General features: G+C 29.7%; 1 protein-coding gene across 1 annotated transcript; it reads left to right on the top strand.

The window, feature by feature from the left end:
• Positions 1–2,267: 2,267 nt before the first annotated feature.
• Positions 2,268–3,593, top strand: LOC103310192 (zinc finger MYM-type protein 1-like). Its single transcript, XM_008187611.1, has one exon. It carries the CDS (start codon positions 2,268–2,270, stop codon positions 3,591–3,593), a length of 1,326 nt encoding a protein of 441 aa, XP_008185833.1.
• The last annotated feature ends 12,156 nt before the right edge of the window (positions 3,594–15,749 follow it).

Raw genomic sequence — 15,749 nt, 5'->3', positions numbered from 1 at the left:
TCCCTTAGGCGTGCGCCACGGGGCGAGCCCGGTCGAGCCGGGCTCGACCAGAATCTTTTAGGGGCATAGTAAAATGTTTGTCTATACTTATTATAAATTATAAAAATCTGTTTGGAAACTTTTATTTGTAGTGAAAGTGAAATAAAATAACAAACTATTTGTGTGTACCTCTACATTAATTTTATTCATCTAACAAAAACATTGTGTACAAAATATGTACTATGATAAATACATTAATAAGTTGGTTATAATTTATAAATAGTATACATATACATGGTGTTTATTTAATATTAAGATAAGCTGAGTGCGGACGACCGTAGATGCATTGCTCTACGGAAAAACCTATACTTTTATCTCGCTTTCAAATTGAAGACCGTAAACAGACTGACCTCTCATTTCTCAATAATCTATTCACTATTCAGTATGTTCAGTTGTTAACTATTTAATGTTGTCACTCAGTCACTATAGTATACACACTGGCCTGTTAGTGTTTACTGTTTAATAATATTTATATTAAAGTTGGGTGAATTAATATGATGAGACATTATTAATTATCATAATTAATTTTATTCTTGCCAATATCGGTCGTATTTATATCGTTTTAATTTTAACATTAAAAATATATGTCTAGAAATTAGCACATATTATATTATGTTGTGTGCACATTCAACTTGATTATATTTTTACATATAAATATTACACAAAATTTACATTTTACATTAAGAATGTATGTAAATGTGTAAAGAAATAAAAATAGGGGCACTATCCCCCCCGAAATTTTAAAATAGTTAGTAAACTGAACTTTGAAATAATCGGCCATAATAAGTAATAAATAACGTACGGATCACCACAATCGGAACCTAACCGTATATTTACCGTGCATTTATAATCTGTATATTTGACAATGTTGCTTAGAAGCAAAAATAATTTAGCTCGCGCAATCGTACGCCTAAAAAGGTAGGGCTGATAAGGACCGCGCGCAATCGTATTGCAGCCATATATTTATATCGTTTCGAAAATTATATTATATTATTTTATAATCCGGTAATCGTGCGAATACGAACCGTATATGAATTTATATACAATATACATATATACGCACAAGCGATTGAATGTAAACGATTAATTGACAGACAACGATAACGTCGTACTGCCTTTTTCCCCGAGGCTTTTCGATTATCGGTACCTACAACTTTCTTTGTAGTCTGTGTTGAGACGTCGTGGTATTAGTAGTACCTATTACCTCTTAAACTTGAATATAATATTAATTATTAAGTGTAAATTTGTTTATTTTTTTAATAAAATGTCATCTCGTAAAACCAGTTGTTCTAATACTCTAACAAACTATTTTAATAAAAAAATAAAAACTACGCATGATGGAAATGAAGCAAGTACTTCAAGTTCAATGTTAACTACAATTGCACCAGTTACAAGCAGTGTAACAACAGAAAACTCTAAGAGTGATGTAGCCGATATTGGTTGCTGTTTTAATCAAAAGGTTAGTGATGAATTAAAATATAAGTTACTTTCTAACGTTTGGATGCCTGATGAGAAGTTTACATTTCCTATATCAGAAAATAGAAATTTAAAATTTCAATTAAATTGGATCAAACGATTTCCCTGGTTATGTTACACTAATATGCAAGGTTATTCTGGAGCGGTGTGTAAGTATTGTGCTATATTTTTTCATAATTATACTGGTAAAGGTGCACATCAGAAACCCGGCGTATTAGTAACAAAACCATTCAATAAATGGAAAAATGCAATTGAAATTTTTAACACACATAATAACACAGAATATCATAAAAACAATGTTTTTTTTGCTGAGAATTTTATTTCCGTATATTGCAACCAACAGTTAGATATTTGTCAAACAATTGATTCAACACGTGCTAAACAAATCGTTGAAAATAGAAAAAAATTAATACCAGTTATTCAAACATTAATTTTGTGTGGGCGTCAAGAATTGGCTCTTCGTGTTACATCAGACGCTGGTCCTCTCACAATAAATGAGCCAGTACATAATGACGGTAATTTTAGAGCTCTTCTGCGAATGCGAATGAACTGCGGTGATAAAATGATTACTGATCGTATTGAAAATGACACATTTAAGTCCTACAATACAAAATAATTTAATCGATGTCATTGGAAAAATAATTCAAGATTGTTTAGTTCATAGAATCAATAGGGCAAAATCATTTTCAATTTTAGTAGACGAGACGACTGATATTTCGCGAATTGAACAAATGTCATTTTGTATTCGATATATGGATGAAGATCCTGAACATAAATTCATTTTACGTGAAGACTTTTTAAAATTCGTGTCGGTAGAAAATACAACTGGTAAAAATGTATCCAATGTAATTTTAGATTGTATTAGTTCTCTTGGTATAAATCCGAAATATATGGTAGGACAAGGATATGACGGGGCGGCTGCAATGAGCGGGCATTTTAAAGGAGTGCAAACCATTATTCGAAAAGAATATCCGGCCGCACTTTATGTGCACTGCAGTGCTCATTCTTTAAATTTGGCTCTCTCTCATTCGTGCAGTATCCAACATATCCGTAACTGTATTGGTACCATAAAGTCGGTGGGCAATTTCATAAAAAGCTCAGCAACGAGAACAGAAATGTTAAAGAAATACATTAAAGAACAATTTCCGGAATCTAAATGGACCAAACTCACGTCAATGTGTGAAACACGTTGGGTGGAAAATCACGACGGGCTAATACGATTTACAGAAATATATAAGGCAATTGTAAATACACTAGAAGAATTGCAGTCAACTCGTGATATTGAAACGTCATCAAAAGCGTTACAATTAGGAAAAACTATTATAACAAGCGACTTTGTTATAAGTATGGTATCAGCATCTACACTTTTTTCCCTAACATTACCACTGTGTAAGAACTTACAGTCTGTAAATTGTGATTTAACTGAGGCAATGGAGTATGTTGATACTGTATTACACGAAATAAAAGATATGCGGGGTAATATGAATAATACATTTTCCAAAATATTTAAAAAAACAGATGCTCTCATAAAATCAATTGATTCCGAAGAAGTTATAAAAATACCTAGAATTGTTGGACGTCAAAAAAATAGAAGTAACATTGTTATGGATTCACCTGAAGAATATTACAGGGTTACAATAGCTATTCCTTTTTTTGACGACTTCATAGAACAACTTCAAACAAGGTTCAATAATCATAAAAATATAATTTCTTCACTGCACAAGTTATTACCAAAAATGTGCAATACATTTGAGATCGATTTAAATGATTTTGAAATATACTCAGCATTTGTGGATTTGGAAGTATTGCCACAGGAAATTAATCTGTGGAAAAGAAAATGGACTGAAAAAGTAGATAAAGATCTTCCAAATTCGGCTATTGAAGCATACGTCAAATGTAACTATGAATATTTTCCAAATATATCTTTTCTATTAAAAATATTAGCAACATTACCAGTATCGACTGCTACGCCAGAGCGCTCATTCTCTACCTTAAAAAGGTTAAAAAACTTTTTAAGAAATTCCTCAGGTCAAGAACGACTTACAGGTCTAGCACTTCTGAGTGAACAGACATATTAAAATAAATATAGAGGAAGTGATTGACCGTTTTGCAAAAGAAAAAAAAAACAAACAGACCTTGTGCTATAAAAATGTATTTAAAATTTAAGCTGAAAAGAAACGGAAAACATTTTGTATTATGTATTGTATTATATTATTATTCTGTATTATATCATAATTTAGTATTTTAACTTCAGTATATTGTAATAATTAAATTTTGTAAAATTATGACAGGTCATTATTATAATGTATCTATGTAATAATATTAAATAATATCATAAAATATCTTTTTTTTTTAACTAGATATTTAAATACATATGGTAATTTGGTTTTAACCCCTCCCTCCTGAAAATTTGTTCCAGCTACGGCCTTGCGGCCGAATTAATATTGTTATAAGTGTCTATATATTATAATTTTTTTTAAAAATTCACAATATAGCTACCTACTTAAAAGTTAAAAGTAGTTAAGACAGTAACGCGTTGTACCTATCTTATATTATAGACAATTTTACCTAAATAACGCAGGTAACTCTTTACTTACTCTTCAGTGTTGACCTGGCCACGGTCCTAGGCAGGGTTTTTGTTTAGCAGCCCAAACAACCTTAAATAGGTAGTTATCACTTATCAAATTATTTGCATGCATGCAATTTTCTTAGGTAGATACTCCAGATAATATTTTCCGGATAGACGTTGCAAAAGAATTATAACTGGTATGTAAGTATACCTACCTACCTACTAATATTTTCTATGTAGGTACCCATATTTTTCTACGATCAATAAACCTATGTAAAAAAATAACAGTTAAATTTAAATTAATATAATATTATACATATTAGGTACATAATATGTTTTCTTTAAAATAATTATGAAAGTGTACTGAAAGACGTGTAATTGAAAGAAGTATGCTGTACGGTGGCTTTCGCCATGAAAAACATAGGTGGCGATGGAAGGGGGACTAACTCCCCCCGAAAATTTAGTAGGTACGGTTACAATTATAAAGTCCCTGAAAATATAATAATTATAAATCGTTTTTTCAATAATTAGGAACGATTCAACAGTTTTTATCAGCAGTCATCCACGTCGTGCCGTCTCAGATCGTTAAAAATCAGTAATAATATACTATTTTTTTTTTAAAGTACCTATCATTGTTATTAGTGAATTTTAGAGCAGATATTATTAGTTCTAATTCAATGAATTAAATTCATTATAATTTCTGTAAGAATACTTTTGAAATGTTCAAGAGTAGGCACCTAATTGTTTAGTACTCTTTCATGGTTAAATTGTTTAGTTTGTTAATGTTATAACTTGTAAGTGTCTTGTTGGAATTGCGAGCAAATAAGTGAAATTTTAAAAATCACATTGTCTTAAATCTAATACATTCATCTCTCCACTCAGAGTCTATAATATTGCATTAATTGGTCTAAAAACATTAAAGGTACACTACGGCGTGCACACTGCACAGTGCACTGCTGCTATTAGAAAGGGTCTGTGCAATAACAAGACAAACCAATTTTGATGCTCGGAATATTGGTACGGTCCATACAATTTATAACAAAAGAAATAAAAAATGCGGAAAACTGGTACTATTCAAAATTTAATTTTTAGGGGTCCTAAAATATTTACAATGTTTATAATATAATTTTGATAAATCACCATCGTCAACAAGTTAAATTTAAATAATACTTAAAACAAAAAAATAATAACAAAACACAAATAAGTACATACAAAGTACATACAAAGTAGCAGGCAGATAAAATAAATATAAAATATAGGTACAATAAATATAATATAATTTATGATTAATAACAATTAATTCATATACTTTGCTATATTATTTAAAAATTGTCCTATTTGAATTGCTTTATTTAAGAATCTATCACATTCGTTGTGTAGTTTGTCTTGCAAGGTATTTTTCTTTGTTGAACTTTTAGGCGGTAAGGTATTGTACACATAAATATACACATATTTGATTCAATACGGGTTCTTTCAATCCGCGTGGTCGCTTCATCTTATTTTCACTCGCAGTCAATCGTGAGTCGTGGTTTCCCATCGATCGTCGGTAAAATAAAATTAAAAATAATCGTTGATATTTAATTCTTTTTTTTTTATAAAAGTTTGGGAAACCTTGACTATTGTGGACCGTACCAGTATTCCGCGTTTATAAAGACCGTACCAGTTTTCCGTTTACCACCAATTTTCATAGAAAAACCGGTTGGATAATAATATTTGATATGCAAATAAGCTACAAGTATATCTATGCAAGAACGAGACCGAGATCCATCAACCCGTATAGGAAAAATCACGTAGGTCTTACCAGTCTTGAAAGTTTAAGCTGTCTGTTTTTTTATTTTCTGACGAAAAAACACATAGCTCTAAGAGAATATTATAAGGAATACTAAGTTCTGGTCAAAATACAAGATGGCTAGTATCATAGGTACTATATTCTTGGTTAAATCAAACGATTACTGTGTTGTTTTTTTTTAATGTATTGGTGGAAAAAAATTCGATAAAATCCGCCAAGTTGTAAATTTTTCAGTTGATATATAATAAAACATTTAGTTCGACGTCCTCGGCTCGATAAATACTGAGCGTTTAAAATGCATTCGTGTTATAGGCACTCGGCCTTATTCGCCGTAGCGGTCGGTATACATATTAGTATACATTATACGGTACATGTACCGATGATCGTACAGCGTGAGATCCGCGTCCTTTTGCAGAAAAATAAATATTTAGTTACGCTAGGGTTGCCCTTCACTGAGACTCGTTTCCATTTGACGCCACTTATTATTGTTGTTATTTTACATTGGATAGCGCTACACAACCTCAATCATTCGTTGCATAGTTGTAGATACCTATCTGAATTGTATTATTATAATATTTGTATACCTAAATATTTTCCGTAAGCCGATGATGTGGGAGGTGGTGTCACTTAACTGTGGCATTGGCCGAATTCAAGGATCGCGACAAAATATTTAGGTTACATCCAATCGGTTCTCACTTTTCATCACAATTAAAATGCTACAGCCAAATTGGGCCCCACTAAAATTATCATGCAGCAATGTACATGCAACATACTATAGGTACAATAAACATCGTAAGCCCATTTTTTATTTAGCTTTTTTGATGCGATACCTTGTTTTAACTTTTAAATTTTCAATCGTTAGCTATAAAAACTGAACATTTTATACATTTGTAAACAGAAAATAATTTGCAAATTTTTGAGATTTAAACAAAATATGTTCTCAATATTTAAAATGCTTAAAATGCTTCTAAAAAAAATATGTGTATGTTTCTTATTTTTTAATAAATTGTTATTATAACAAACTAGCTGCCCGACCTTCCTCCGGAAGAAATTATTTTTTTATAATTTAATTAAAAACATATGACTATTTTTTGCCTATACAAATAATATAATATAATTACATATTGTAGTTATTGTTATTGCTAAATAAATATTGCGTGATGATATAATAATAATCATAAAAATATAAAATTATAAAATCAATATATATTATTTTAAATTTATATCAGAAAAAAGTGAAAAAAATTCACTTGTGTATCAATAAACATAGATAATTAAGATTAAAATCGGACATTTTCCTTCAATTTTAAGCTCTGCTGTAGTGTGTATATTATAAACTTGCTTTCGTCGACTTGAATGTGTCCCCTCCTACTTAACAGTAAACAATAATAATTTGAATTATTTTTTTTTAAGTAATCAGCATGTAAAATCTTTACGATGAGTTAGCTTATAATTTTAATAAATCAATATCATTGAAAATTGTCGTTTCGTAGTATGCCATACCTATGATAAGTTTCCGAACAGCTGTGAAAAATCACTGAAAAATTCGTAAGCCGTATTCACCGTGTACGAAAAGAGTAGTTTTTTCGAATTTAAATACCTATGATTTATTATTCACTTTCGAAATTAAAATAATACATTTACAACGCTGCAACGACACAACCTTGCGCTTAGTCAAGCGATGCATGACGATGACTGCGACGAGTGTCTACAACGTGCGCAGTATCAACAAATACTGTTAGACTAACATAGGTTATACCTACATCAATAAGATGTCCGTACATTTTTTTTTTTTTTGTTTTACGTTTTGTCTATACCGGTCTTGATATTATACGTACGATTAATTTGAGGCCAGGACTACGCGCTGTACCACTTGAAACGGAGTAAAATTGATTGCATTATTGAGCGATAAAATTCAACTAAATATTATTACCCACCTATTTTATATCCGTAATTAACGAGGTATAATGTGTTGTTGGTAGATGTTGTAAACAATTTATTGGCTATATCTTCATATCATTAATAATTTAATATGCCATCATATACTAATAAGTAATGCTGTGCAAACAACAAACACATTTAGTATAATTACCTATATTCTATTGTAAAATTTAACCTATATTAATTATAAATTTATAATTACAGTCGACTGCAGCTGTTGTTCGCCTGCATATTATAATATTACGTACCTGCTATTATGTTTTTTATATTTAAATAAAAATCAATCGTTACCAATACACAATAATAACTAATAAGTATAGGTAGCTAGGTACTTGACTTTATAAGTCTTAATAGTCCTTACAATTACATAACTCATAAGTCTTTGTGGTAAAAAACTCAAATGTTTAAACTTTCTCTGCGACATCAAGTAAAAGTAGACGAGGACAACCACATATCGATTAAAAGCTGTTAATAGGGTATATTATATCGTAGGTATTAAATAAAATAAAAATCCAGAATTGCATTTAGGGACAAAATGTTTCCTTTTGATCTTTTCCTTTTCGTTACGCAAACAAGTATAATATACAACAGATGTGTATAATATGGTACATTGGTACTTATACTTACACACGTATGTTATCTATACAATATTGGAACATTAATAATAAACACGTCTATAAGTAATAATATATCCTATAGATATGAGTAGGTATTCGACTCGAATGAAAATCTCTAGAAAAAATTATGTATATAAATCGTTTTTTTACGTAAACCTTTAAAATAAACACTCTGGGGTAGTATAATTATATGTACATACGATTACACATATATGTAGCTAAGTATATTATTGTTTGAATTATTATGTTAATCGTGTTTCGTGTGTGTTTTTATTTAACCGCGTTTTAAACGAGTAAACAATCGAGCAACCATTTATAAAGGTACAATAAATAATATGTACCATGCCGAGAATATTCACGTAATCGAAATTATTGTAAATATTATAAGCGACGAATAGCGTGACTTTAATAATAGATATCCTGATATCATGTGTTTGTGCAGTACACCTTCAAACGTATTTATGCGTTAATAGACCATTGTAAATTGTAGCGGATAACGCAGACTTATCTAATATCTTATACAAAGAAAATTTTTTATCAATATTTATTTGAAAAAAACAAAATGTATAATGCCTCGATATTGTTTTCAAATATTTTGAAATTTGTATTGTGTACTAGCTGAACCCGTGTACTTCGTTAAGCAATAATTTTTGTGATAGTAGAATTTTTCGATTTTTACGATTAATTAGACGAAGGGAATATGGCACGACCATTGTCCGATACCTGAAACTATAGGTGGATGTAGGATCCCCCACCTAAAGTTATATTGAGGTTGACTGTCATGTATGAAAGACTGTAGGAGTTCAGTGCCGGATTATATATTGTGGGGCCCTGGACATAGGTACGGGGAGGAGCAATAAATCCTTGCCCTCTAGCTTTTTTTAAATCATGCTCTAAAAAAAATGCTGTTTTTCTTCGAATTTTAGACCAGGGCTTGAAACCGATTGAAATAATTTCGGTTTCGGTTTCGATTTTGTATACCGGTTTTTAATTTTTTCGATTTCGGTTTCAATTTTTCAATACCGGTATTAGGAAATTTCGGTTTCGGTTTCGATTTTGTATATCGGTTTTGAAATTTTACAATTTCGGTTTCAACTTAAGAATACTGGTATTAAGACATTTCGGTTTCGGTTTCGGTTTTGAATACCGGTTTCTAAATGTTTCGGTTTCAACTTAGGAATACCGGTATTAAGAAATTTCGGTTTTGGTTTCGGTTTTGTATACCGGTTTCTAAAGTATTTTCAGGGGGCTATGTCGTCTATACAATTGTCATTCTTTGTTCCGTATTGTCAATTGTCATATATATGGTATTTGCTAGTAACTTTAATTTATGTCATTACTATTTATAAAGCAACTAATAATTTTGCGAATAATGAAATGTTTATCAACAAAATTAATTATGATCTCAATTTTATTATGATTATTAATTATGCGTATTAATGGAATTTACGTATTTAAAAACACGTCAGTTAAAAAAAAAATAACGGTTTCCAATTTTTTCAGATTTTGGTTATGAATTTAATATCGGTTTCCAAGTTTTTACGGTTTCGATTTTGAATTTAATACCGGTATCCAATTTATTTCGGTTTCGTTTTTGATTACGGTTTCGGTTTTGGTTTTAAAACGGTTTATAACGGTCTCTGAAATCGGTTTTGAAAACGGTTTCAAGCCCTGTTTTAGACATTAATAGTAATAATAATATTAGGTTATTCTTATCATTTTTTTATTATAATGTGTTAACACAAAATTATTTACAAATTATAAAATAATATAACTTCTTAGGCACATACATCAACAATATATAATTAAAGTAAGAAGCTATTAATTTTGTACTAAAACATTTTTTTTCTCGATTTACTCTAAGCAAAGGCATTGATGATTTCTTCATAATTTATCGATTTTGATATCTTTTGTTGTTTAATAGAAAGCAATGTAAGGTCTGATAATTTGTCTTGTCCAATTGAATTACTCAAATACGGTTTAATTATCTTTAGTTTAGAGTTACTCCTTTCAGGACAATTTGATCCTAGTGATGCTACTGGTATTGTCACTAATTGTCATCATAATTCGAGTGCGATTGTAATGTTCGGAAACGACCCACCAGTTTTTTTAAGCTCTGCTGAAGCTTAAAGAGGTGTAAGTGTTTAACTTCTTCATCAACTAAAGTTTGAAAAAAAAAACGATTTCCGTAAATAAATCCTATCCATCTATATCTTTGAAACATTCGTCCGAAAGTACTAAGAGTAGGTCTTAACAGCACTTCATAAATAATCGTCTTGCATAACTTGTAATTTACCAATGTAGTTTAGAAAACCAAAATTATTTGAATATAAGTCCAGTTATTTAAAACGTTTATCCATTGATTTAAAAGCCTGATCTAATATAACAAAGAAATATGTTATTTTAAAATATTCTTAATTTCCGATAACTTCATTGTTAGTTTCATAATTAAATGATTTTTTTTTCCAAGTTGACATTTTTTGAAAACTGATGTTGTACTAACTAAATCTGTTAATTAATTTGATTTGATTTTGGCTAATTCATAACCACTTTTTTTGTAATTTTTCAAATATTCAAGAAGACCGAACCCCAATTTAATTGTAATACACGTCATTCTATACTATATGGCTCTGTAGATTTTTACTTACGATATTCGTTTCCATTAAAATGTATAATTACTGTATTATATTTTAAAAGTAAAAATGTAGAAATCTCAGATGATCCAATTTTCTTGTCGTCTAAAGTCTCAAGACTTGGTATATTGAGTGAAGTAGTGATAAGCAAATTGCTTGGTATTGACTAATTATTGAGTCAACCAATTAACTAATTACAGAGAACTAACATTTACTGTTAATGAAATATAATATCGTAAAAAACCACTAGATCCCTCGATCAGCTCAGAATCAGTAGCGTAGTGTGGGTTCAGCTTAACGTATGCGTTGAAATTGATTCGTGGGGGCTTATTATCTTATTAATTTAAATTTATTTTATTAATTACAACTTATAAAACTATTAATGATAAATTCATAAAAATCTTTGAATAAGATAATACATATTAATTTAATATCTATATAGGTACGTGGCAGAATAATACAATAGACGACGATAGACAACTAATCCCTATATACGCACGCAGTACATATAGGTACTATAAATTAAATTCTAAAAATTATTTAATAAGTTGAAAACTTACATTTGTGGTATGCAGAAATTGCTGAAAGAATTTTTCTCCCACGTTCAAAAACGGACTGAGATCAAATACTCAAATGTCGAACATAATATCAGATAATCAAGTATATATTTTATAAGAATATATAGGTCTTGCCCCTTCTATAATACGGTCATACGGGTCTAAATAAAGAACAGAGAAAACAATAATTATAGATAGGTAATAATATAGATAATAAGTATTTTTATATTATTATCTATAATATATTCCTACTCGGGGGGTATCACTATTCGTCAAAATATAAAACTTTTGGATCATCGTATCGATAAAGATTTATTTTGATCATACGTATTAGTACTAAAGTTAAATTTAGATATCGTTTTCCAAATAGCTGGTGATAGGAATAATAATATTATTATTGCACATTTGTAGTATAGAATAATAAATATATAGATTTGTAATTTGTATAATATAATAATATATAATTATTATGTAAAATGTCTTTGTGTTTCATGGTATTAAAATTTAAGATGTTAATTAAAAACCACGGGGCCCATTAAAATCAAAACAAATGCGAGCCCCCCCCCCCCCCCGGGACATACCTAGTTATGTTTCATTTGTCTTACCCGAGCGCCAGCATTGTGTACCACGTACTTAGGTGTGTTATACAAAAGTACATAATAATATATGGATTAAAACAACCATCTAGGAGTGTTGGAACACAAGGTTTACAGTATTTCTATGTTAATTTAAACTAAATTCAAGTGGCGCAGTCAGCTCTGTATTAACAAATAATTTAAGTTGAGAGAACATTATCAAATTATAATTGTATAATTATATGTACTTACTTAGGATGATAATTGATTCATTGTACAGTTAACAACGGTCGACGAATATGAATAAAAATACGGTGGAAGTGTGTAACTATTTAATACGCCTATACCGTGATGAATTATAATGATGGATAGGTAATGTATTTGTAATTTTCCATTATGCTATCAAATAAATTGCATTATCGACGGTTATTATATAGATAATAATATTATATGCCGTGGAATATTAGAAATGGTATTTAATTTTCTGACTGTCATTTACAATTATTAATTATAATATGCACATTATGGACGTATGCACTATCGTATATATCGTACGCTTGTCCGCGGTAGACAGCGGTCAGATTTTATTCATTTTCGGTCAGGTTGTATGCATTTTACAGTGTCCGCGCGGACAGACTGCTTTGTGTTTGACTGAGTCTTTAGAAGCATGCGCGATGGAACGTCGGCGACGATATTTCGCGCAATGAACTGTCGTGGAATCCGTTCACAATATTATTACTTATGTATCATAAAGTAACTGCACAATTCAAGAGACAAGAATTAGGTACTCTAAGAGAAAAAAAATTTACCTAACCCCGCGTGCCTATAATAGTATAATTGTCGTGATAAAAAAATCCTTGTCAACTTTAAATATTCTTAAATACACAAATCGACCATCGGTCAAAACACATTAATATTATATCATATACCTGTAATAGGTACCTGTATACTATTAATACTGCAACGAAAATTGGTAGGTACTAATATTGTTACTTCGAGCATATCGCTTTGGAATAATACAGGTGTGTGGCAAAGCGGTGAACTGTGTATATAGTGAGGTGAAAAAAACACCTTTCGATTGGACTATCGGAGTAAAATTTCCTGTTTACTATTTCCATCGCGTATAACAAGGACGCTCGCGCTCGAATAGCGGACGGTTAACGTTTTCACACACACCAAGACCGGTCACCGCTGCGGTTTGCTTACATCACAAACATATTATCATAAATATACAAACATCTTAAGGAGAATTTTTTATAACGTGACTCGTTTTCTCAGTAAATGTTCGTGTTATAATGGTGGGATATGAATATAATATATATAATATATATAATAGAATATATATATAATATAATATCATATTATGATAGATAAGATTACACAAAATATGAAAATCCATTCTTAATCCCACTGCTGCACTATAGACGAGTTTTTGCGAATAATTCATCAATTAATATTTATTATGATGGATATAATCTTGATAATACTATCGTATATATATATAAATTATAGTCATGATAAAACTCCGAGGAGGAGAGGGTGGGGTAAATTTAGTACCTATCACGGTATGAAAAATATGCAATCAAAATTGTTTTTATCATCCTGCACTTTCCAAAGTATGTCCATTTCATAGGTGGACATTTGGTTGGTTTTTTAGGGAGGGGGAGAGTTATCTAATATAAAGTGACCCGTACACATTAGTATCTATACCTATACTACCAGCTGGTACTGCCTGGTACCTACCTACTATAATGAATTGCTAATACAAATATGATTATAGTATTATGTTGACTAATGAAAGTAAATAAAGAACATTTAATAGTAATTGCTGTTGATTAGTTTACCTATATTAATAAAATTTCTATTTTTAATTAACGAATATATTTGAAATAATTATTTTTTGATATATAATTTTAAATGTACCAACATTATAATATACAATACTGAATTTAGCATGTAAGATGTAACATTGGTGTTCTAAGCTAGGTTTTAATTTTCCTCATAGCAGAGAATCTTCTCTCACAATAGTAGCCGAGCTGATACATAATTTATGAAAATTTGAGTTTTAAAAATAATAAAAAGTTATAGGTACTAAGTACTAAGATAATATAAAGAGTCAATTTTAAAGGATTTTTAAATTTCAGGGTGGATGATCAGCAGGGACGTCATTTCAACTTTGTTTTTATTGGTGCCAAATGATTGCAGGCCATTCAAATCATTCAAACCAGGCCACATAGAAAACTTTTTTTTTTTGAGGGAGAGGGGTTAAGTGGGGAAAAATTTTTTTAGAATATTTGTATAATTTATTTAATATGTTACTTATATTAGTCTGAAAATATCACAATAGTCAATATTGTTACTATTTTTGACGAACTATGTGTAGATACTTTTAATGTATTTATTGCGAATTGTGGATACCAGTGTATAGTTGTATTTACATTTGGTAAATAAATTTATGAGTATAAAAGTATAAAATACCTAACCTACAATTTTTTTTCTCCCTGCATACTCAAAATATATAATAAAGCTAGCTTAATAATACCAGAAATGTATTTTATGGGTGCCTTTCTTCACAATGTTTGTGTTATAATTTTATCAATCATAAATCATAATATTGGGGAACCACAAAAGCCCTTGAAACATTCTTAGAAATTAAACATATTAGTACAATATTTTTTTTTTTTACCGAATGAATATAAAATATATTTAATATAAAACACTTAGGTATATCGGCGCTTAAGTTTATTGTTGACAGGCCAAAGAAGGCGTTCTAAAAAAAGTTGGTGCAAATGTACACCCTGCCACCCCTAAATGACGCCTCGGGTGATCAGCCTATACTGTTCAACTGTCCAAGCATATAGGTACTTATTTAAACATTTTTACAATATTTACTGTAGACTATTTTAGATTCTAGGCGGTGCAATGAATGTATATTAATTTAATTTTACAATGATTCTTGGATTTTCAACTTTGTTTTTGGTAGAAAATTGAGGTTTGTTGCAATATTGGGAAATCTCAAGTGAAAAATCTTTATAGTGTGATATAAAAAAAATTAGGAAAAATGTTAATTTTTTTTTGACAAAATTTAACTCAAAAAGAATGACATACAATGATATACATTTTTCATATTAATGATTATTAACAATAATAAAATATGTACAATTATAATAAGTATGTTATTCAATATAAAACAATACATGGAATGCATGTGTGTTCTCAAGGGTTCAACTCCTCCTCCCCATGGACACTTTACAAATATAATATATGTATTTACATATAATTATAATAATTTATTGGGAATAAATTTAGTTCAGAACCCACGCTAATTTTTCAATTTTTTTTTTTTAGAAACAAATTTTGTTTTACAACGAGTTTATAAGAAAGATGTTACAAAAATAATTGCCGAAAATCATTTAAGTTAATCTTACAAAGTTCATGATTTTCGGTGTCTTACGCATTCATACAAACTCAATATTTTACTTTCTGTTTTACTTAGTGTTTGAAGTATTTCACTGATCACTATATGGTGAAATATTTCACAAAAACGTGTAAT

Source organism: Acyrthosiphon pisum, chromosome X (genome assembly GCF_005508785.2).
Source record: "Acyrthosiphon pisum isolate AL4f chromosome X, pea_aphid_22Mar2018_4r6ur, whole genome shotgun sequence".
NCBI lineage: Eukaryota > Metazoa > Arthropoda > Insecta > Hemiptera > Aphididae > Acyrthosiphon > Acyrthosiphon pisum.
Note: the sequence above shows the minus strand (reverse complement) of the source record. Positions and strands in the feature narration are given on the sequence as shown.

What these genes read in the sequence shown, in the direction of transcription:
- LOC103310192 (XM_008187611.1), top strand. Translation starts at nt 2,268, where the DNA reads ATGGATGAAGATCCTGAACATAAATTCATTTTACGTGAAGACTTTTTA.